The sequence below is a fragment of the Bubalus kerabau genome, chromosome 10 (assembly GCF_029407905.1).
Source record: "Bubalus kerabau isolate K-KA32 ecotype Philippines breed swamp buffalo chromosome 10, PCC_UOA_SB_1v2, whole genome shotgun sequence".
In the NCBI taxonomy this organism is placed as follows: Eukaryota; Metazoa; Chordata; class Mammalia; order Artiodactyla; family Bovidae; genus Bubalus; species Bubalus kerabau.
In genome coordinates, this window is record NC_073633.1 from 33,924,605 (window position 1) to 33,949,945 (window position 25,341).

The following is a 25,341-nucleotide window of genomic DNA, read 5'->3' on the forward strand; positions in this document are numbered from 1 at the left end:
GATCCTTCCATTTGAAGACCAAATATTAGTAATCATAGCACTGGGACACTGGCTACATGGTTTTTACTCCAGTGAAGATTAAAGCACCAGTTGAGATCAGGGTTTCTCTGGTACCAAGTAAATTTTTCTTTACTAGAATTTCCAAATAGGTGCTTACATTAAGCTTTCATGAAATGAAAATAAATAAGAGGTCTTTTCTTCTAGTTCATTCAATTTTCCCTACAAAAATATAATTTAAACCCTGCTAGTTATTAAAGTAAATTTCACAATCAAAGGGAAGTCTAATAAATCACCTGAAAGGTTCCGATTCTCCCAGGATTTCTTGAATTTCCAAATGTGCTTCATTTTTAAAAGGTAAGCAAGTCTCTTGAAAGATTTCCCCTAATTCAACTATTCCACAATTTAGGATTAAATCAAATTCCTAAAAATGTAGCTGAAATTCATCTCTGACCCTTCAACTAGTTATTTTTTTTAAGTTCAGCAAATTTATCTTCAAAATATCTCATGTAAGAATACAACTATTTACCTCTTAGTATGTTCCAGAGAAAGTTTAAGTACTTCAATCCTTCCTCACTCCTCTAAGAAATTTTAATGAAGATGTTTAATTTTTTGCAATTAAAATGTTAAGAGCACACACACTCACAAACATACACAGCCATTGAAAACTACATCTAGTCTAGCCCTGGGGAAGAAGCTCAAGCTTTCTAAGACAACTTAGGTCATTATGACATGACTATACTCCCAGAGCATTTGAATGTCCACAGCAACAATAAGAGGAATTTCAGGGTTTATATAACATCAGCCAAGCTGATGTAACATTAGCAAAATAACCCCAGGATGACACAGGCATATTTACTCTAAGCAGGAGGTACTGACTTCAGAATGAAAAAAAAAATCCACTGAAGAAAAGGCTATTCCAATAAAGATGAAACATTATATTCAGAAAGAAGTAGATTTGATAGAGTCTGGAGCTTTAAAAATTAATTCTGTGGCCTCTTCACTTTAAAAGGCTTCTACTCAGGATATGAATAAATGTAAAAAGCTAGTTAACTTTAATGGTTATTCTTAACTGTTGAAATTAACATTTGATTCTTCTGCTGGTTCATTTTGGGGATGCTGCATGAAAAATGGGAAATATCCAACTAGCTTTTTCCATTTTTATTGTGAATTCCAGCTTTCCAGAGGAGCAGAGTTGGACTTGCATAATAGACTAGGTGAGTCTGAAGCACCGAGAAGCTTGGAGTAAGGCAAGACTGCACACTTCTATCACCTTACCAACTTGAACCGTATGGCCACAGGCCATCTAGACCATAGTCAGAGGGAAAAAGACTTGAGAAACAATTTTCGGGAGTTGGTGATGGACAGGGAGGCCTGGCATGCTACAATTCATGGGGTCGACTGAGCGACTAAACTGAACTTCAATATGTTGAAGGAAAAGGAAAAAATGAGTCCACAGGCAAGCCATTCTTGTAATTTCAGAGCAGCAGTTTAACAGGTTTCTTAGCAGCAAATTTCTAAGTGTGCAGGCACCTCTAATTCTACCAGATTGAGGTGTGTGGTGCAGTGGTGCTTTTTTAAATTGTAGAGGCACAGAGGATGGAAACGGCCTTGAACACTCACAAGTGAAAAGCCTAGCTCATTACAAAGGCAGCTAGAGTCAGCTGTCCATGCAAAGACACATACAGTAAAGGAGTGAATAACATACCCATTCCAAGAGGCCACTGAGCTAGCAAATCAAACACAAAACAGTCAATGTATATTTGAGTGTGGACCAGTCCTGCTGAAAGCGTTCAAGTCATCTGAAGAATCTGCTGATACTTAGAAGAGCAAAAACCGCAATGGGAATAAAATTCTTACCTAGTGAATATTTTGTGATTTTAGCTAGGACTAAGCAGCAGCATTAGATGTAAAAGTTTGTTTTTACTTTTCCAGTACCATGCTGATGTCATCAAGAAACTGGCAAACAAACTACACGCTGTAGCCTAAATTTGTCTGTAGCACTTTGTTTTTTTTTGTAATTATATTTATGCAAAAAAATCCACCCAAGGACAATGGTCAGTACCTACATCAGAAGATTTGGAATTTCTTTTTCTTAGAAATATTGCAAGCAACCAATTAGACTTTTTCTTTTACCAAAGAGGAGTTTTCTTACCATGAAGTAAAATCTCCCAGATGGCAAATTTTAATGATATCATGTTATTGAAAGGCCAGCTCAACAATATGAGTTACTTGTGCACATTTTCATTAGTATTAGCTTATCAGAGAAACATTTAAATTCATTATATCAGCATGAAATTATAAAATAGCATAATGAGAGAACAGTAAGGAGGGGAAAGAAAGAAGAGAACGGGCATAGTTTGATGACAATTTGATCTGTGAAAAAAATACATTAAAAACCTTAGTTTGGAGATGTTTCATTATTGTATGATTTCTGAAAATGATATCTGCCTCTTGAAGAAAGAAATTCTGTCAAAACTATAAAATACCTCTCATATTCTTCCATAAGAAGATTTATAGGCTATTCATGTCTCCAAAAAAATTAAAACCATGTTGTCATCACTTAGAGCTCTAGGGTTGCTGTTATGGATGGAATTTGAAAAATTCTCTCTGTTCACACCAAGGCAGAAAGAGAATAAAGCCATTTATCCATCCACCTAATATTATGGGAACCAGGGTCTCTAGAATAACGACTAATACAAACAAGTTAATGTTTCCACAATTAGTGATGGGCTATTGCCACTGGAGGGCTTCCCAGGCGGCGCTGGTGGTAAAGCATCTGCCTGTCAATGCAAGAGGCATAAGAGACACAGGTTTGATCCCTGGGTAGGGGAGATCCCTGGAGGAGGGCATGACAACCCACTTCAGTATTCTTGCCTGGAGAATCGCATGCAGAGAGTGGCCTGGCAGGTTACAGTCCATAGGTCGCAGAGTTGGACAAGACTGAAGCAACTTAACATGCAAAACTCCAGTAGGTGGCAGTTCTAGGGCTAAACCACCTGACACAGCTTTGTCACCAAAACAGGCTGCCATTCGCAAATGTGAACAAACTCTAACATGGAGCAGACTGTCAAGAGGAGGTTTTGATATATAAACTCAAGCTTTTGCATATAAGAGCGATTTCACCAAACAGGTTTGATGATTCTATTAATACAAAAGTAGTGGTTTTTTTTTTTTTTTTTTTTAATAATGGGTGTGGATGACCAGCCATAGGTTAAAAAAAGAAGTGGAAGCATCCGAAATCAGCATGCTATTTTTCTCCCTTTCAAAACAAAAAGCAGGATGAAGTTACACAAGAATTTAACACTGTGGTATCTGGATCTTCCCAGTCCGGCAGCAGGCAGGCATGGGTAACATCCCCAGGACGAGCAACCTGACAGGCACTGCCACTGGCGAGGGGAGGTCCTGAGTGGGAGCACCGAGGAGGCACTTGCAGAGCTTGACGCAGTGGCTTCTCACCACCTAGTACAGGTTCGATGCACGATACTGGATGCTTGGGGCTGGTGCACTGGGACGACCCAGAGGGATGGAATGGGGAGGGAGGAGGGAGGAGGGTTCAGGATGGGGAACACATGTATACCTGTGGCGGATTCATTTTGATATTTGGCAAAACTAATACAGTTATGTAAAGTTTAAAAATAAAATAAAATTTAAAAAAACAAAAAAACCAAACCAAAACAAAAAAAACAAAGGAAGTCCAGACTTGGAAACCTAGTGTGGTGATTCTGGCACATTCTGACTACCCCTGCTGTAAGGCATATACGGGCAAGTCCTGGGACTGACATCCCAAAACAGGCAGAGGTGTCTTTGTATTTTTTCTCCAAAGAAAATCTGATGTGTCCTATTTTAAAGGTGCAACTAACACCTCCTGTTAGATTTGACTCATCAAATGATTTCTTTCTTTTAAACAATGGCAATGGGGATGAAGTTTATTTAGAATGGTGTACATAGTTCCTCCCTCAGTCTTGTTCCCTTCCCCACACACATACCAAAGTAAGTTCTCACTCCGGCTGTTTTCTGACAATTACAGTGGGAAGACAAAAACCTCAGAAAACTGAGACGAGACCTCTGGTTGATGGGCGTTGTCCCTTCTCTTCTGTAATATACAGATGACGGGGGGATCTCAGGGCCCCAGGAATAAAGAGGTAAGGCTCTGATTGGTCTTCTTCATTCTGGAAGTTCCCACAAGATGTCTTAAATCTGGGAACAGCCAGAATTCAAACTTTAGACAACAGGCTTCTAATTGCCCTCCTCAGCATCTGTTTTGATTTGTTCATTACCTAACCACGTCAGGGGAGGTGCATCTTGGGCAGATTCTTTTTTTAATGATGCTATCACCTTTCTGTGACTAGATTTTCTGTGACTTTATAAGAAGGATGAATGCTTTGAACTTGGCTACAATGTATCGCATGACACATACTTTAAATAAAATCTACGGGAATACAGCAATGTGTAAGATTATGCCTCCTTGGCTGTTTAGAAGGTCACACAATGCCAGGAGGCAACCTCTAGCTTCTCAGAAAGCATGAACACATCATTCCTGAGCATGACAAATGTGCCACCACATGTGTGTATTTCTTGAGCAACTGTGCTGTGTATAGTACTCCCTGCTCAAAGACAGGGGAAAGTGAAAGGAGTCTGAAGCTCCTCTTAGTGTTAAAGGGACCATCTCATAATTAAGTGTTGCTCAGTTGCTAAATCGTATCCGACTCTTTGTGATCCCATGAACTGCAGCACACCAGCTTCCCTATCCTTCACTAACTCCTGGAGTTTGCTCAAACTTGCATCCATTCAGTCAAGGATGCCATCCAATCATCTCACCCTTGTTGGCCCCTCTCCTCCATCCCTCAGTCTTTCCCAGCATCAGGGTCTTTTCCAATGAGTCAGCTCCTTGCATCATGTGGCCAAAGAATTGGAGCTTCAGCTTCAGCCTCAGTCCTTCCAATGAATATTCAGTGTTGATTTCCCTCATAAGTAATACGGGGAATTAAAAGACCCCTTCACAGTGAGTTTATCTGTGAGAGAGGTTCTTACAGAAACAGTATCTCTCCAGGTCACATCTCCCAATCAAGTTTAAAAGGCTGATTGTATATTTGCATTCTAGAGATTTTAGAATCTGAAGTCAAGCATGATCTTATACAACCATAACATTCATTCTTTTTACATATATTGCATCTCCCTTTTTTAAGTAGTAAAAGTCTGCCAGTGATTAAGTCAACTTTTAGAGAAAACCTGAGCCCTTATCAGGAGTGCAGCTGGTAACTGTGTCAACCAAGGTCTTTCATTTTTAGAAGCATTATATTCATTCATGCCAAAATTCATTTGTAGTTATACGGTATGGTCATATAGCATGGGAATCTCCTTCCTTTGAGGCATTTGAGTATGCCTGAAGGATCTGTGACAGGAGAAAGCAGACCAGAGATGAAAAGAGGAACCAATATTCATTTCCACACCCATAGGCACTTGTCAACACTTATGTAATTCTCACCTGATCCTAGGAGGGAGGTTGCATTTTGAAGGTGTGGAAAGTCAGGTACGGAAAGGGGAAGCAATTTGTCCTAGAAGTCACTTGCTCCTCTATAGCCTGGACTGAAAACACATCTACCTGACTGCAAAAATGGAGCTTCTCTCACTGCACATGTTGCTAGTTTTGTGTTCAGTCATTGTTATAGGATGATGAAGACTGAGGACTCAGAGGGAGATGAGACATCCTTTTTAGTTCCCTGTCCTGCTGAAGGTAGCTGGGGACCTCATACACTGTAGGTTCCATTAATGTAAAAATATATTATATTTGTATGCAGGGATTTTACATCAAAGTCCAGCTATTTAATTGGCCACAGTGCCAAGCATCCATCTCTTGGTAATATTGCCCAGAATAACATCAGACAGGATTTAACCAGAGGTAAAGTGACCCAAGGATGAGCTTAGTGAAGGTGGGCTCTGAGGGGCACCGACATCCTCTGCCCCCCGGGGCCTTCTCATCATTCAGTTTCCTTTTCAACATAAAGCTGACTCCCAGGTGCTACTGGCTATAGCTAAGGATGTTTCAATAATAAACCCTCTGTTGTTAAACCAAGGTGGACACCTCTGTTTTCTTTGTTACTGAAAGGAATTGCTGCAGAACCACCAATCCCTGCAGAAAGACTTCTGTATGCTCATGATATGAATAAACAAATATCATTTTTAAAAAGTCCAACTGCTGTGCAGGAGTGAACAGACACACAAAGACCAATTTATTCCCAGGAGGAAAAATGACACTCTTCAAAGCATCCCGTCTGGTGGTAGTGATGATCATTAGTATAAGTAATATCCATTTAAAAGCAGTAAATGTCTCTTTCCAAACAGAATGGACTGGCATGCAGAGGAGGTGTCAACCCACTCAAACATCCCTCGGCTCCCCAGAGAATCATTATGGTCTGTTGTGTTAACTTACTTCCTTCTTGATTTTTCTTCTTTTTTTCTTTTTCTCCCCTGCTGAATATTATCATTTCAAATCAAATTAAGTACTAATAATAAGTGCACACAGCAATCACTTCAGAAAAGCAAAACATTCAGACTCAAGAGGTTGTATGAAAAATATTATTCCTCATAATAAAGATTGAGAGCCCAGATGGAATTGTGAGAGAGTTCCAAGAGGGTTCTAGCAACTGAAGCTGCTATTTGGGTAACGAGTGGAGCCACCAACAAATAATAAAATCTAAATCATTTAAAGACAGCACCCTCCCCTATCTGTGCCCCAGCTCTCTTTTCAAGTCTCTTCTTTCTAGCTCTAAGATCTCCAGTTATTAATAACAATAGAAGTAATATATCAGGATGGGAAATAACTATTAGCTTACTCTTTTCTTTGGTAAAATAGCACAAAATGGCAATACAGCACATGGGAAATTTGAGAGTCTGACTCGATATGGTGATTGTTATCCAATGACTATTTAACCATAAAAATGTCATGGATTGTTTATCTTAGACTGGAGTTTTCAAAGAGACTGGATCCTCCAATAAGACTTAACCTATTGGTCTTTAAATATTTTAAATTAAAGATGGTCCTTGAAATATATAACTACATGGAGTAAACCTCTGCTAGAACATGGATGGTAATTATAGGTATGTATTAGACATATATTCCAAAACTATGCATTCAATCTTATTAGACTGGCATTCTATTCTATATGGAAAATGAATTAGTTATTCTTTTTCAAAAGACAAACCAGGATAAGACTATTATTTAAGTTCCTGGCAACAAAGAAGAGCATGGATTATAACCAGAACTTTTCAGTCGACTTTGACACCTGCAGGATTCCCTGAACTACACAAATTAGATGGCAAAGAAAAAGAAGTTCTTTGAAATGCAATTTGTGAACAAACAAGACAAGAGAATGCCCATGAGATAATTATCCAGTTAGCATAGCTTCTATCTTCCCAATTTCTATCCTGGGGCCATATGTTGGCAGGGTCTAGCTGATCTTGGTTGACACTGAAAGTGGTGATATTCCAAATCAACCAGGTCTTCCTCACCTAAGATGTCTATAAATCATGAGTTAATTATCTTGGAGGAAAAGTGAGCAATTAAAAAGTAATTTATTTCACTGAGTTGGAAATGTTTGCGGGTGTGTGCCTAAGGACGAAAGGTTGGGGGTACTGAGGTCAATGTCAGGGAGAGATAAACTTGAAAAGAACAAAATCTCACCTGTGTTTATGCTCTAAGGAACAAAGCAAAGCTAATTTCAGGTGGTTGATGAAAGCCTATTATTCTAAGCCAAAAGAGTGAAGAATCACAAATGTTGGTGTTAAGGACCCTAGCAAATTAATTATACTTCCTAATTTTATAGATAAGAACACTATGATCCCAAGAGATTAAAAGATTTATGTAAGATCACATTAAGACCTGAAAGATGACCTAAATGTAAATATTGGTTCTCTTGGGGCTACAGATATTGTCTCTTCTACCACCAATGAGACACTTCATTATATATGAGTTCATTCAAGTCAAATAATACACTGTGCTAGGTCCTGTAAATATGCCTACCTACACACACTACAGAGTGTAAAGAATTAGACTTGTAATTAGAGTACACAGTAGTAAGAACTCTTCACTGGCCATTGCTCAAGCAAGGGTACCCATCCTAGACTTTCAGGGTCAACTTATAGGCTTCTCTGTTGACCTAATATTTAGACTTGTTCCTTGAAAGAGAAGTAAAGATCATATAAGGGGAGAGAGAGAGGAGGAGAAAGCTGTTCTAAATGGAGGGAAGAACTGACACTTATGATCTGAGGCAAAGAGAATGGTTATGTTTGAGGAACTGAAAAGAATTCAATGTGGTTGGATCACTGGGTGTTTGGGAAGATGTGGTGAGAAACAGGACAGGCAAGGTGAGCAGGACTCACCAAATCCTGAAGTTCTTTATGCCCAGTTAAGGAATATGGGATTTCATTCATGGTAATGGGCAGAAAGACAATTTTTAAATGGTAAAGTGTGATGATTAGGTCTATATTTTGTAAAGAGCATTATGTCAGCTTTAGGAAAATAAAATAGTAGGTGAGGTAAGCACAGAAGGAATCAGAGTGGTGAGTCTGATGTAATAACCCAGAAGATAAAGGATAGTCCTCTAACATAGTATCTAAGGGGCATAGGAGAGTGGTGTCTGCATGTGAGATATTCAGTCCATAGAGTTAGAATATTTGAAATGATAAATGAATATAACTAGGTGAGTCATTAGGGAAAGGGTCAAAAATTATTCTGAAGCCTCTGGTCAATGTCTTGCCTGGGAGACCTTCGGGAGGCCATTATCCCTTAGTTAAAGACTTGGAAACAATTTTACTGACAAAAGAAACTTAATACAGCTCTGTATTTGCTCATCCTGAGTGAAACCATGAAGATCTGGGTACATGTCAATGACTTTGAATTCTATAGGAAATCCTCTCCAAATGGCTGTAACCTGGCTGTCCTTCATTGGCATAGTCATAAATCTCTGATGAGACTTTTCCAAGAAAAAAGAATCAGCCTAACAGATAACCCCCCCTCCCCTTTCCAAGGCTCTTTCAGCCTCTCCATATATCCTGGTGGATTATGGGTTCAATGACCTATGTCCCGCTCAGGCAGCATTAAGGTGATCTAGTCTATTTTCTGGTGGAAGCTGGTTAACCCAAAGGGATGTAGGGCTGCTGAATAAGAGGAATATGAGGATGGATTCAAGGAAACTGGAAAACCAAGGTTTTCTAGTTCAAAACTGGAGGAATGAAATGAAGTGTGTACTCTTGGGCTATGGTGTGTCCCAATCCCTCCCTTCCCAGGACATAATTCAGGTACTCACCCCTTCACCGCCATTTTCACCTGTGTTGGCAAGCATTTCCTGCAGGGCTCTGACAGAGAGGGACTGTTCCAGCACAAAGTTGCAGACGCAGAGATCTGGAGGAACATACTGTGGAAATAAAACCAGAATGAGGATGCCTACTCATGTCGGTTGGGGATCAGTCATGCAGTAACATCTCAAGGGCAAAGAGCCTATGAATCAAAGTAACATTTGATGGATGGATGGATGGATGAGTACAAAAGGCAGATTTTTCTTGTTCATGGTAAGATGAGTTTCAAGCTGGATTCTAAAGTAGGAAGAGAAGAAAATCCCCAAGTCTCAAGGGAACAGTGACCAGGATGTCAGGATCAACTTGAGTGAGGGCTGGGGGCACCCATGGGAGAACACTACACATACAGCCTTATTGAAGCCGGGAAGGCTGATTGACATCTGGCTGGGGCCAAAGGAAGAAAGTCACTGGGATCTTATCCATAATAATTTGTAAGCAGACAAGACCACACTGTGGCTTTCAACAACAGTGACCAAAATAGGGAATCCATATACTTGGTCAGAAAATCTGGATACCACAGTTTAAATGGAGCTCCATACATTTAATTCTGAACAAACAAATGTCCAGAACTATAAGAACTGATGCCCCTACAGCAATCATTCTACATCATTGCTCAGGTAATACCATGACATTCTCAAACATTTCTCAAAAACAAAGATAGCCTTCTCTGTAGACTGTAGTAACAGCTAATGCTCATTGAGTACTTTTCTACGCCAGATATTAAGTGCTTTGCTTTGAGTGATTTCCTTTAACCCACACAACTATTGCATGTATAGATATTATTAGTATTTCAGCTTACAGCAGAGGAAAGTAAGACACAGAGAAGGCAGGTCATCTGTCCAAGGTGATGGCTTACACTTGGATGAGCTGGATTCAGATCCATACATCTAACTCTATTCCTGCTGCTGACAACACTGCAGATTTTTTCCACAATTAGAATATTTTCAGTCAGCAAATATTTAAGTATTATATTTCTGTAAGACACAGCGCTTGTATTTAGAAAGATACAAAGACATGCAAACAAAAATCACTACTCTTTAGGAGTTGACAACCTGGTTCTACGAAGCACCATTTCCCTTGGGAATACCGCTTACATTCACCTTTCACATCAAGCCTTTGTTTCCCCTGTAATATTGGCACCATGATAGTACCAGGAATGAGGAATGAGGGCCAGAAGTCACCCACAGCTATGTCTAACACTCAGAGACAGGTAATGTTGCTTTCATGAACCTTCAACTTAAAAGCTAAAGCAAACCTGTTGCTAAAGCAGAGACAAGCCCTCTGCTTTTCAACATTTTAATTTATAAAATAAATATTATGAGATGAGAAATCTTTATATTTTCCTCACTTTCCAAGTGTTTTTACCTTCTTCCTCCTCCTCAACCTCAATGCCCTCAAAAAAAAAAAAAAATGACATCCCTCTTGTTGGACTTGCTCACTCTTTCCCTTTAGTAAAGTTTTAACATCCCCTAAGCAAAAGAAAGGCAATGTCAAAGAATGCTCAAACTACCACACATTTACACTCATCTCACATGCTAGTAAAGTAATGCTCAAAATTCTCCAAGCCAGGCTTCAGCAATATGTGAACTGTGAACTTCCTGATGTTCAAGCTGGTTTTAGAAAAGGCAGAGGAACCAGAGATCAAATTGCCAACATCTGCTGGATCATGGAAAAAGCAAGAGAGTTCCAGAAAAGCATCCATTTCTGCTTTATTGACTATGCCAAAGCCTTTGACTGTGTGGATCACAATAAACTGTGGAAAATTCTGAAAGAGATGGGAATACCAGACCACCTGATCTGCCTCTTGAGAAATTTGTATGCAGGTCAGGAAGAAACAGTTAGAACTGGACATGGAACAACAAACTGGTTCCAAATAGGAAAAGGAGTACGTCAAGGCTGTATATTGTCACCCTGTTTATTTAACTTACATGCAGAGTACATCATGAGAAACGCTGGGCTGGAAGAAACACAAGCAGGAATCAAGATTGCTGGGAGAAATATCAATAACCTCAGATATGCAGATGACACCACCTTTATGACAGAAAGTGAAGAGGAATAAAAAGCCTCTTGATGAAAGTGAAAGTGGAGAGTGAAAAAGTTGGCTTAAAGCTCAACATTCAGAAAACGAAGATCATGGCATCCGGTCCCATCACTTCATGGGAAATAGATGGGGAAACAGTGGAAACAGTGTCAGACTTTATTTTTCTGGGCTCCAAAATCACTACAGATGGTGATCGCAGCCATGAAATTAAAAGACGCTTACTCCTTGGAAGGAAAGTTATGACCAACCTAGATAGCATATTCAAAAGCAGAGACATTACTTTGCCAACAAAGGTTCGTCTAGTCAAGGCTATGGTTTCTCCTGTGGTCATGTATGGATGTGAGAGTTGGACTATGAAGAAGGCTGAGTGCCAAAGAATTGATGCTTTTGAACTGTGGTGTTGGAGAAGAGTCTTGAGAGTCCCTTGGACCGCGAGGAGATCCAACCAGTCCATTCTGAAGGAGATCAGCCCTGGGATTTCTTTGGAAGGAATGATGCTAAAGCTGAAACTCCAGTACTTTGGCCATCTCATACGAAGAGTTGACTCATTGGAAAAGACTTGATGCTGGGAGGGATTGGGAGCAGGAGGAGAAGGGGACGACAGAGGATGAGATGGCTAGATGGTATCATTGACTCGATGGACGTGAGTCTGAGTGAGCTCCGGGAGTTGGTGATGGACAGGGAGGCCTGGCGTGCTGCGATTCATGGGGTCGCAAAGAGTCGGACACGACTGAGCGACTGATCTGATCTGATCTGATCTGAAGCCAAGAGTGGGCTTCCCCAGTGGCTCAGCAGTAAAGAATCTGCATGCTCTGCAGAACATGTGGAGAATCGGGTTCAATCTCTGGATTGGGAAGATCCCCTGGAGAAGGAAATGGCAACTCCTTCCAGTAATCTTGCCCAGAACATCCCACAGACAGAGGAGCCTGGAGGGGTACTGGCCACAAGTCATGAAGAGTCAGAAACAACTGAGCGACTAAACAACAACCAAGTATAGGTTGATCCAAGTATCGGTGATCCTATCCCAAAGGCTACTGGCCCATGGGCAACTTCACCTTTTGAGTACTTGCTGCTTCAATGCTTTTCTATTCAGGGTTTCTGCAGTCAGAAATTCTAAAAACCCAGACTTCCTAGAATTCTGGTATTACAGGAAACTGCCCAGTTCTCTTTATGAACATGATATAACCAAGGAGAAATTGTACCACCAGGAGACAACAGCCTTTATTTCACACACTTCTTGCTTTGTTTTCAAGGTTTGTTCCTGCTGCAGGTAATTAACTCATTTGTATGGGACTTGAGCAAGCAGACAGCTGGTGATGCAGGGCAAGGCTTTGCATTCAGGGAGTGTTTTTAGAGCACATATCACATCATCACAAGTGGCAGACAATAACATGATAAAGCATTTCCATAAAGATCGTATGCCATAAACATATATTGTCTGACTCAGTCTTCCCAAAGAGGATGCCATCTCACAAGATTTTACAGAGGCTTTTCCTCCTACCACTTCTTGGTCTATCTGGATCTCAAGTCCCCAGAATAGGAGGCCAAAAAAGCCAGGGTTTGAGTGTTTTTCCTTCCTCCTTCACTTCACTAGAGCATGTGATTTGGAATTTTTTCTATTCAGGAACGTCAGCAGGTGTAGTTGTACTTAAAGGGGTGTAATGTACTTTAAGGGGTGCATTTTGGGCTAATCAACTGAATAACCCCGATATTCATGCTCACTTTGACAAGAACCCCGTGTAGTCCAGTCTCTTTAAGACACAAACTTTCACAGCTCCAAGTGCTAGAGATTCTGTCCTTATACAAGATTGTGTGATTCTGACTCAGCTCTCTTCCCTCCTGGTCTGGCTTACTTGGACAAAGATAGGAATTCTCCTTGGGCACCACCATCCTCCAACCTGATACCAGACACTAGCAGCCTCCAGTTAAACTTTTCTTTCCCCCCCCAGATATTAAAAGTCCCAAGGTGGATTGGCTATATATACCCCAATACAAAATAAAAAGTTTAAAGTTTAAAAATAGGTAAAAGTCCCAAGACGGTTATGATTTAATTACTGGTACCAATGGGTACATTTACAGAGAGACAGTGAGCATGGAGAGGAAGCATCTCCTGTGGGGGCACTGTGTCTCCCATAGGTTTACATCATTTCCTCAAAGTTTAGTTTTTCCACCTCTACAGTGTGGTCCTGCCTGGACTCTCCATACTCAGGGATAAGGTCACACACCACTCCAAGAGCACGGAGAATAACATGTGGGCAGTAGCAAGGGAAGGAAGAAGGCAACAGGAATATGTGGAGAAAAACAAAAAGCAGCTAACAACTCGTGACATGAAGTGCAGAGCACAGAGCCATCTGACCTGCTCCACCAGCTGCCATCCTTAATTAAACTCCACACCAGCCAGAGATCCCACCTCCACATTTCCCAAGAATGAGCAGAGGCCACTGGTCCATCAGAGCTAATTTGTTTGCAGCAGAAGAGCCCCCAGGAGGCCGGCTCATTGTCTCCGTGTCTGGAGGCTGAGCCTCAGTCACTGCCTGGCAGGCGTGGGGCATGTGTTTGATGATTCTCAGCATGGAGAGAAGGCTCTGTTGACATCTGTTCTGAAATAGCTCCTCATCACTCTCTGCAGCCCAGTCCTCAGCCTAGAGAAGCACGACTTCCAAATGTCCTACAGAAAACCTTGAGATGCCAGGGCTCTGTTTAAGCCAGGAACTAGGTATTCATTTAGCCCCAATACATAGAAAAAACAAAAGAAAAGGCCTATGGACCCTCCATGTTCCCTTAATCTAGGTACTCCAAGTATTTTTCTGAGGCTTACTAAGTCCAAGATGGTGGGAATTTAACATTTCTATTATTGGCTTCACGTAGCATTTTTTCTACCTAGCAACCCCACATTGTATGCTCACAAGGGTACTAGTTGGTATGAGGCAAGCCTTCAGGGAAATGAAGACAAGAATTAGTTAACAGAAGTGGGGCTGTCCTCTCTCCATTACACTGTTAACTATAAGTCTTCTGTGGCTTACATAGTTCTTCACATGGTGCAGTCTGTTTCACTAAATTGTGGGTATCTTGCAAAATATGTGTCTGATTCTACTTTTGGTTTCTTAAAGTACACAGAACAGCAAGAGCTCAACTCAAACCTTCTTGAATGGACTCGGTGTCCTAGACTATCTGAGAGCACGTGACTGATGGTGCCTGTGGTTGCAGACATATTGCACTGAGCACACACCCGCCCGGCTGAGCCCCTTCCCCAAGTCTCCAGCTTAAGATTCAAGGGACTTTTCTTCTCTCATTGTCATGGGTCTGCTCCCATTTACTGTTGATCCATCTGGCCCTCACACAGCCAAGACTCAATGATACACTCTGTGAGCACATTAATGGGTTATTGGTTAAGAGCGAACGTTGTAGTACAGGACTTCCTGAGGTCCCATCTATGTTCAACCACTTATTAGCTGAATGATATTAGGTGGGTAGCTTTGTCTCTTTGTGCCTTAGTTTCCTCGTCTGTAAAGTAGAGATCTAATGGTACCTACCCCTCAGAATAAACTCAGTTTTTATGTTTAAAGAACTTAAACAGAGTCTTATATATAGAGTCTGGCACATAGTAAGTACTAAATAAATGTCAAATGTTATCCACAGAGGGCAGTGAAGTCCAAACATCCATAACTCACTTAAATGTTCATGTATATAATTTTTCAAGTTCTTATTTTGTGTAAGGATAATCCCTGCCCTTTAAGGCTGTGTGGTCTCGTGGTGTATGGGGAAAACAAATGGACAGCTTTTAAAGTATGATTCAAAAGGCCCACAGAGGGAGAAGGAAGTGTGTGAGGAAGCACACGGAGCTGAGCAGGGCTGAAGTAGGGGAGAGGAACAAGGAAAGAAGGTGAGAAGTGAGGTTGGGGAAGAAGCAGGCATTAGACTGAGAGTCATGAGTCCCTTGCCAAGGATTTTGAACTTCATCTTCAGGGCAATAGGTGACATCAAAGGAAGTGATAGGATCAAATGTGCATCTCTGAAAAGTCACTGCAGTTCCAGTGTGAAGGGGCTAGAACCAAGGCAGAGAAACAAGTTAGGAGGTTGCTGCAATAAACTGCTTACAAGATAACAATGACATAAAGTAAAGTAATGGTGGTAGACATGGAGATAAAGTAGTGAATTAGAAAAATCTGCAGAAGTTGAGAGAAAGAAGATCTGGTGACAAATTGGATGTAGGAGAGGAGTGGAAGATGGTCAGTGTTTCTATCGGATGGCAAAAGAGAGCAAAAAAAAAAAAAAAATTTTCAGGAAGAATAAGCCACCCCAAGGGTTAGAAGAACCACACACATAGCAATTACATTTAACAAATTTTCCCTGGATCTCCATTTGGGCAACAGAATGATGATGGGAGAATAAAGGCTCTAAGGTGATATAGCGGTAGCCCTGAGGGTGTCAGCAGAGGGAGGCTCATCTGGGAAAACATAAGGAATTGGAGAGAATGACACCTGTTTTTCACAAAAGGAGAATTCCTAGAGGCCCAGCAGCCAAAATCAGCCCAAGTATCCTCCGTTTCATTTCCCATTCCCATCAGGTGGTCAGCCAGTATTTAGAGAACCTAACAATATGCTTTGACTGTGTGGATCACAATAAACTGTGGAAAATTCTGAAAGAGATGGGAATACCAGACCACCTGACCTGCCTCTTGAGAAACCTGTATTCAGGTCAGGAAGCAACAGTTAGAACTGAACATGGAACAACAGACTGGTTCCAAATAGGAAAAGGAGTACGTCAAGGCTATATACTGTCACCCTGCTTATTTAACTTATATGCAGAGTACATCATGAGAAACGCTGGGCTGGAGGAAGTACAAGCTGGAATCAAGATTGCCGGGAGAAATATCAATAGCTCAGATATGCAGATGACACCACCCTTATGGCAGAAAGTGAAGAGGAACAAAAGAGCCTCTTGATGAAAGTGAAAGAGGAGAGTGAAAAAATTGGCGTAAAGCTCAACATTCAGAAAACTAAGATCATGGCATCTGGTCCCAACAATTCATGGCAAATAGATGGGGAAACAGTGGAAACAGTGGCTGACTTTATTCTTCTGGGCTGCAAAATCACTGCAGATGGTAATTGTAGCAATGAAATTAAAAGACGCTTACTCATTGGAAGGAAAGTTATGACCAACCTAGGCAGCATATTAAAAGGCAGAGACATTACTTTGCCAACAAAGGTCTGTCTAGTCAAGGCTATGGTTTTCCCAGTAGTCATGTATAGATGTGAAAGTTGGACTATAAAGAAAGGTGAGCACCGAAGAATTGATGCTTTTGAACTGTGGTGTTGGAGAAGACTCTTGAGAGTCCCTTGGACTGCAAGGAGATCCAACCAGTCCATCCTAAAGGAGATCAGTCCTGGGTGTTCATTGGAAGGACTGATGTTAAAGCTGAAACTCCAATCCTTTGGCCACCTAATGCGAAGAGCTGACTCATTTGAAAAGACCCTGATACTGGAAAAGATTGAGGGCTGGAGGAGAAGGGGACGACAGAGGATGAGATGATTGGATGGCATCACAGATTCAATGGACATGAGTTTGGGTAAACTCTGGGAGTTGGTGATGGACAGGGAGGCCTGGCGTGCTGCGGTTCATGGGGTCACAAACAGTCGGACATGACTGAGCAACTGAACTGAACTGAACAATATGCATGAAGTACTGTGCCAAGCTAGCAAGGTAATGCTCAAAATCCTTCAAGCTAGGCTTCAACAGTATGTGAACTTTCCAGATGTACAAGCTGGATTTACAAAAGGCAGAGGGAACCAAAGATCAAATTGAAAAAGCCCATTGGATCAGAAAAAAGCAAGGGAATTAAAAAATAAACAACTACTTTGGTTACATTGACTAAGCTAAAGACTTTGTGTGGATGACAACAAATTGTGGGAAATTCTTACAGAGACGTGAATACCAGACCACCTTACCTGTCTCCTGAGAAACCTGTATGCAGGTCAAGAAGCAACAGTTAGAACCAGACATGGAATAACAGACTGGTTCAAAATTGGGAAAGGAGTACCTTAAGGCTGTATACTATCACTCTGCTTATTTAACTTATATGCAGAGTACATCAGGCAAAATGCTAGGCTGGAAGACTCACAAGTTGGAATCAAGATTGCCAGGAGAAATAACAACCTCAGATGTGCAGATGACACCACCTTAATGGCAAAAAGTAAAGAGGAATAAAGAGCCTCTTAATGAAAGTGAAAGAGGAGAGTGAAAAACTGGCTTAAAACTCAACATTCAAAAATCTAAGATCATGGCATCTGGTCCCATCACTTCATGACAAATAGATGGGGAAAAAATGGAAACAGTTACAGACTTTATTTTCTTAATAAAAAAATATCTCAAAATCACTGCAGATGATGACTGCAGCCATGAAATTCAAAGACGCTTGCTCCTTGGAAGAAAAGCTATGACCAACCTAGACAGCATATTAAAAACAAGAGACATCACTTTGCTGACAAAGATCCATCTAGTCAAAGCTATGGTTTTTCCAATAGTCATGTATGGATGTGAGAGTTGGACCATAAAGAAGGCTGAGCACCAAAGAAGTGATGCTTTCAAATTGTGGTGCTGGAGAAACTCTTGAGAGTCCTTTGGATGGCAAGGAGATCAAACCTGTCAATCCCAAAGGAAATCAACCCAGAATATTCATTGGAAGGACTGATACTGAAGCGCCAATGCTTTGGCCACCTGATGTGAAGAGCCAACTCACAGGAAAAGACCCTGATTCTGGGAAAGATTGAGGGCAAGAGGAGAAGAGGGCAACAGAGGATGAAATGGTTGGATGACAGCTCCAACTCAATGGACATGAGTTTGAGCAAACTCCGGGAGATAGTGAAGGACAGGGGAGCCTGGCGTGCTGTAGTCCATGGGGTCGCAAAGAGTTGGACATGACTTAGTGACTGAACAACAACTGTGTCACCTGCTGTGGGGAATAAAAAGAGAAAGACATGGTTTCTAACCTTAAAGAATTTTTAAGCTATTTGGAGAGACAGATTTACCATACATGAGACTTTATGAAACAATATAAAAGTTGATATTCAATGCTAAATTGAGCAGTTTGAGTTTTATGTTTTGCTGGACCCAGAAATGATGTTGTGATGGAAAAGGTCAGCCCAGGCTGGAGTGTGGTCTGAAGAGGGGTTACAAGAGCAAGCAGTTCCTGGCACAGAGCCAGAACCTGAATTTGTATTTAATGAATGAACAAGATGGGAGAGTTCTTTTTCCATTTTCTTGTGTGGATTGTTTCTTTCTGTTTAAAATTCCACTAGTTGAAGCTGAATATTTAAGTTATAGGCTTTGCAGGACCTCTGTCCTTACTTCCCTTTGCTTTTTCACCTAATTCAGCCACACCTCCAACTCATCTCCATGGGCACCATGTCTGCTAGTGATGGGCAGAGCTGGACTCTGTCCCCAGTGGTCTGGCTTCTACATGACTCGTTTGTTCCATTTCACCACAGTGCCTCAAACAGGATTGATAAAATCTCCCTATGAGGCTCAGTGTGAAAAGAATGAAAGTATTAGTTGTTCAGTCATGTCCGACTCATTGTGACTCCATGGACTGTAGCCTGCCAGGCTCCTCTGTCCATGGAATTTTCCAGGCAAGAATACCAGAGTGAGTAGCCATTCCCTGCTCCAAGGAATCTTCCCTGGTGGCTCAGACAGTAAAGAATCTGCTTGCAATGCAGGCAACCTGGGTTCATTCCATGAGGCTTAATGGAGTCCTACTCAAAGACTGTGGATGAGAAGATTTCCCAAGCCCTTGAGGGCAGAAAATTATTCTCTCCTCCAGAAAATGTTCCAGGTCAATCTGGCCCCACTGGGTACAGAAGTCATTGGATAAGACCAACTTTCCATGGGAGAACATCAGGATGGCTAGAGACAGGACATACAGCTTGTATTTCAGGAGTTTTAAGCACTTCATAGACATGATCTCATCCATCTACAGCAGACATGAGCTCATTTGTGGACTGCTTCTCTATCATTGATAATACATAATTATTTGCATTGTATTTATACTTTAAAGGCAGAGCCAATCATTAACCAGACTAGCACCTATATCTTGTCCCAGCCAGGTTTAAGTATTTATGCAGTTAAGTGTCTTTTACATTTACCTTTGTCACTTCTGCAAAATATTTGATAGAATATAATGAGGAAAGTTATAACAGTGAATATTTATTTATTTATTTTTAACAGTGAATATTTAAATCTGAGGTTGTTGCTCAGTCTCTGTGTTTCTACAAAAATAGTTGGTGGCTTTGGGTTCAATCCCTGGGTTAGGCAGACCCCCTGGAGGAGGAAACAGTAACCCACTCCTGTATTCTTGCCTGGAGAATCCCATGGAGGGAGGAGCCTGGAGGGCTACACTCCATGGGGTCTCAAAGAGTCAGACATGACTGAGCAACTAAGACCAGCAGTTACAACTATTTTAGAGTTGGCTCAACTGAGATACACAAGAATTAGGTAAAACTTAATATGGGCAAGTGGAGAAATAAGAACAGAATTCATATATACATTTACAATGTATCTATTTACCTATATATATATATATAATCATAGCAGGTATTGTACTAAATTTTATCTCATTTAACTCTAACATCAACTCTTTAACAAAAAAATTATAGATTGTTTGTAAGTCAGAAAGGCTGAAAGGCTTTCCCATAACCACATCTGAGAATAGCATTCAAGTCGGGAATTCCAAACTCAACTCTTTCTGATACTGTGTCAATATTCCTGAAGAGAAGGTTCTCATCTCTACACCAATGTTGTGGGACTCTAACTCTACAAGGCTACCCCCTCCCAATTTTTATTTTTTGGCCACACCATGTGGCACGCAGGGATCCTAGTTTCCCCAGCAGGTATCAGCCCTACGCAGTAGAAGCACAGAATTTTAACCACTGGGCTGGAAGTCCCCTCCCAATTCTTGTACTTTAATAATTTAAGGACTTCATATTAGGTTCTTGACTATCTCAGGAAGGGTGGGTCTGGAATGGCCACTGGGAATGCAAAGATTATGACTGCAGTTGGTGGGACTATTTGGGCTCAAGAACTCTCTCAAGTTGAGACTCCTGGCAGGCAAGCTTATTTCCATCATTATACAGTTCTGAAATCTGACACTGACTTATTACCACGTAAGTGCTCTCTTCCAAAAAGCAAGTCAACTCTGGGCATGACCAGACAAGTTTCTACTAAGGACACAATACATATGTAGATTTTAAACATGTATACATCCAGATTTTACACATATTGAGGGAAGAGACTTTGCCTGTGTTAAGAGTCAGTGTGAAACAAGTTTAAAATGTATAAAACCTTGTATACGTTTTAAAAAAATTTATTTTGCTATGGAAAAGGATAGACGGTCTTTCTGAAAATATTATACTCAGAAACTGTTCACAACATTTGAGTTCAACTTTTGCCTGGACTTTGCTAACAAAAACCATGTATGTGAACAGCAAGGCACACAGAATTTAAACTCAGAGATGGAAAACATTCTCTTGGGGAGGAGAGGACAAAGATGTTACTATGTTTTAAAGGAATGGAGTAAAGAAAGTGCCTTCTGATGCCCAAGGAATTAACCACAGGAAGGCAATGCTCTCAGCATCCACCAGTCTCCTGGTGGCTGTTTATTCTAAGGAACCGTGAGCATCCGTGGGAGGACTGACAGCTGTGGAAAATCACTACCGCCAGCGCAAGGAGACTTACTAGGCAAAATCATGGTCCGGAGCAGAGTGACTTCAGCGTCTGATGCCATGCTGGCCTGAGGTTTACTTCAAGAAAGAAAGATTATTCAGAAGGAAAGGGATGGAGTAGGTTGATCACTCACAAGAGAAAGGAAGAATATTATCAGGTTACAGAAAGGTGTTGATATTTAAAAATCAAATAGAAAGCTTCTACTAGGGAGTTAAAAATTTACTTGAGTAGAACATTTGCTGAAACACTTCCTATGCGAGCAAGGAGCCACTGCCACTTAGAAGCAGGAAATCCAAATTGCAGGCCAAATATCCTTCGAGAGACGTCCTGCCCGGAAATACCAGCCGAAAGTGATAAAGAACTAAAAACACTCAGTCCCTGTTTCCTTCCTTCATCCCTCAAATGCCCAGATATTGGCTGTTTAATTGACACTGATCAACAGATCTTTTACAGTCTAGCCTCTCACAGGGAGAATATTTATTAATCAAATATGAGCCACACTGGCAACATCACCTATCCTTTTGATGATGCCCAGAGATTTCTCACAAGTGGCAGCACAAATAAGCTTGTTCTGGAATTGTGAATGTAGAAACACAGTTGGCCCAAGAATCTTCAGGGCAAGACTGCTGACACTTATGATTCCTGAGACTCTTCAGGTGGTACTTTAAAAGAATATCCCAGGTGACTCTGAAGCAGGATGCCTCTAACCTTAATTTGAAAGACACTACAGAGCAACTGAACTAAACAAGTAAATTCAGGTCCCTGGACAGTAACTGATTTTTTACTCTAGATCTTTTGTTAAAGAGCTCAATTCATTAAAATATAAGAATTTCTTTCAAACGAATAACCCAATAATTTGAAATACACATAATTGTTGTTTTTATGATCTTGCCTTATGGCCCCAACCAAAAGTAACACTGAGGTACCCTGGACACCAATATTCTGCCAAGCATCAGTTGCTTCTGGCACAGTTAGGAAGAATGTCCACCAAGAGCCTGGCAAAAATCAGTGCTGCGAAGCTTGTGTTCTTTAAAACGAGGAAGAAGGGGCAGCCAAAGAATGAGAGTCAAAATGCTGGGCAGCTGGCTTGTAAAGCTGCCTGCTGGGAAAATGCATAACTGACAGGCTGGATGGTTGATGTGGTTCTTGATTGAGCCAAGTTCTTCCTGCCTGGCATGGCTGACGTGTTAAATAACAAAGGTGCCAAAAGGTGGAAATGCGGAACACTTGCACCTGGAAAAAACAAGCTGTGTGGAGGAGCAGCAAATAATACCTACTGTTTATAGACAGGGTGGAAACAATGACTCTTTATATGGTCCTAAAAAATATGGCCATAAATAAAACTCTAACTTAATGAGTAGCACAGGCAATCCAACAAGCTCTGTAGTAAGAAATGGGACCCTAAATTCCTAGTTTTCAGTGGGATCTACTACAAGAAACTGAAGTTATTATTCCAAAGAGCTTACATGCTGGAAAAACAGCAGAGCTCAGGAAAGAGGAAAGGCAGCGTGTCAGCAAGGAGATGAAACCAGCATGTGTGTTCCATGTGCTGTGAATAAATTAGGGGTGTCAGCATCAGCAAGCAGAGCAGCAGAGGGCACAGGATGGTAGAGCAAGAATGAAGCGCAATTGATAGAAACGTCAAGTGATGAGATCAAAGCTGAGGGGGGCAGGCTGGCAGGAAAGCCTAGTCTCAACCTAATATTTGTGTTTTAGTCTCGAGCTTGTTTTCCTTTAGCTTTGGTGGGAGGAACACTGACCAGCAGGGCACCGCCCCCATATTCCTTAGCAATTTCACTTGCTCTTGCCTCCCTTTTGTGAAATGACGTGGTTGTTAGAGAATTTAGAAACCATGGCGAAGCTTTTCTCCATTACCCAGAAGTGGTATCCAGCAGCTGCAGGAGAGGACAATGTGTTTCTCTTGGCCTCTCATTGCATAACAGGAAGGAGAAGATTGGGGGAAGCATTCTGAGGCGCCCACAGAGCAGAGAAAATGCCAAGCTCAACTAAAGGCTGATGGAACAGAGACACTGGGTACCCAACAGCAGTGCTGTCCCCCTTAGGGGCAATGATTGCCACAATTATTAACAGGGAGAACCTCCTGTGTACTGAGTCCTGCTTGACTGCAGCATCAGCTCCACGAGGCTCTTGGACTCAGGGTCTGAAGTGAACACAAAGCTCAGGGCACCAAAGGCCAAGGACAACAGCCTGGTTTCCAAATGGTTTGAATTTTTCTTCCAACATCTCCTTCCTACTCTCAAACTGAATCCAAATTCCTAATGGAAATGCAGTTTTTATTTTTTGTCCCCTCTGTGGAATTTTCATTTTGGTAAATATCCCTAAAATGTCATTTCTGGATTCAAAAATATTTTTTTTCGGTAGGGGTATATGGGTATGTGTTCATAAAAGTTGCAATTTTAAAAACCTTTGTGGAAATAAACAATAGTTATAAATGTTAATAGTTTAAATTTTTATAAAACTTTTCTCCAATACGTACAAGTCCTCCAGTATTCCATCTCCTTCAACTGCCTCATAGTATCTGATCTAAACTACTACCAGGAGATGTTCATATTTGCAAGGATTAGCACCACAGGCCCCATTTGCAAGGGAGAATATAGTACTCAACACAGATATTTTAAAACATGTACACTGGAGAGAGATTTAGCACTGCTCCTCGGGAAGTAGCTGCAGGAGTTAAAAATGCTCACTTAATAATAAGCACTCTCACAGTGGAGTGGTCTGTGTCTATTTCACTAGTGCCTTCCTTACCCGGAAGCATTCCAAGTATGAAGGACAAACAAACATCAACAAGATCATTGAACTATGGAGATCTGTTGGATGCCATTCTCTCCAAACCTCCTCTTGCTGAAGTCACCAATACCTTTCACTCAGCTCATGTGCCAGATTTGATAATCACAGGGAAATCATTAGGAGACTCAGTCTCTTCTAACTTGAACCCAACCCATCACTCAGCATCTGATGAAGGTGCCCAGGAAATAACCATGTCGAATACTGCTCCTGTCCACCCATCCAAGTTCATATGACAGAGCCTTAACTTGAGTTTCCTTCCTTAGCTCTGCTAGGTAGCTAACCCAGGTGATTGAGGTTTTCCATCAACAATGAGGAGGGAGAAGATTATCAGGGAGGGAAGGGGAAAGGAAAGCCATCATCAGGACTCACCTCCAGGACACAATGGTTGTATCAGCTCGGTACCATGAGAATCAACACATTGATAGAAACCAACAGACCAATGCCACACCTCAAAATGTAAAGTCCTTGCTCATGGTGACCCAAGATGTTTATCAGACTGCATGAAGATAAATGTCTCAAATCAGCTGCCCTCCAGCACCATCTGTCCTAAAGTTCTCCGTGAACAAGATGAAGCTGAGTGCCATGTCTGGCTTTCTAGTAAACTTGCACATTTGGGAAAGAAGCAAGTTCATTCATCACTTTAGCAATTGGAAACTTTCCATGGCAGGCTGCAGTTAAGTGTGAACATGATGCTAATGAAGTCAAGGTTGGTGGTAGCTTTGCCTCATTTTGTGATGCCATCTAGCTGCTTTGTCATTACTTAATCAAACAGGGAAACAGATGTATAAGGCTGATGACTGCAAATTCAGACCTGCCACAATTTCCAAAAGTGAGGTCTGCAGACCAACTGCCTAAGAGCCAAGCAGAAGTTTGTTTAAAAAAATAAAAGCAGATTTCTGGCCCGGCCCAAGATAAGGATGTGCTCATTCAAGTTTGAGAACCACAGGCCTTCTGGGTGAGCTTGGTGCCAAATCCTGCAGATGCTGGCTAAGATCACCATCTTTAAAGACAAAGCATTCATGACATAATTTATCTGGGAAACCAGGTAGTGAGCAAAACCACAGTGCTCATTTTTCAACTTGAAAAGTGATCAGAGTAGGTTGTGGAAACTTCCTCATGGACATCATAAAGTCCTCATTTTCCTTGGTTATATTCTTCACCAAAAAAGGTAATTCTTTTTAGCCGTGTACCACTATGTTTTGCTGAATGATAACAGTAAGCCTTCCTGTGTTCATTCAGTCTCAGAGCTGACATTACATTCTAAAACCTCTCATCTTTAGGCAAAAGAGCTGTTTGAACCTAGATGCTACAACTTATCAGGATAATAATTCAAATTTCAAGTCTCAGGTGACTGCTCTTGGGATGGAAGAGGTGGGGTGGCAATCAATTATTCCACCCTTGGTGTTCTGAGGCAGTAC

The 25,341-nt window shown here is 41.2% G+C and overlaps 1 protein-coding gene across 1 annotated transcript in view; it reads right to left on the minus strand.

Annotated features, from left to right (window-relative positions):
- RYR3 (ryanodine receptor 3) overlaps positions 1-25,341 on the minus strand; it is a 461,910-nt gene that overhangs the window by 333,305 nt on the left and 103,264 nt on the right. Inside the window, exons 4-6 of the mRNA XM_055538999.1 lie at positions 9,306-9,413; positions 6,431-6,471; positions 4,050-4,197 (exon numbers count right to left, since the gene is read on the minus strand). Of these exons, the coding sequence (XP_055394974.1) occupies positions 4,050-4,197; positions 6,431-6,471; positions 9,306-9,413 (297 nt within the window). The remainder of the gene's footprint in view (positions 1-4,049; positions 4,198-6,430; positions 6,472-9,305; positions 9,414-25,341) is intronic.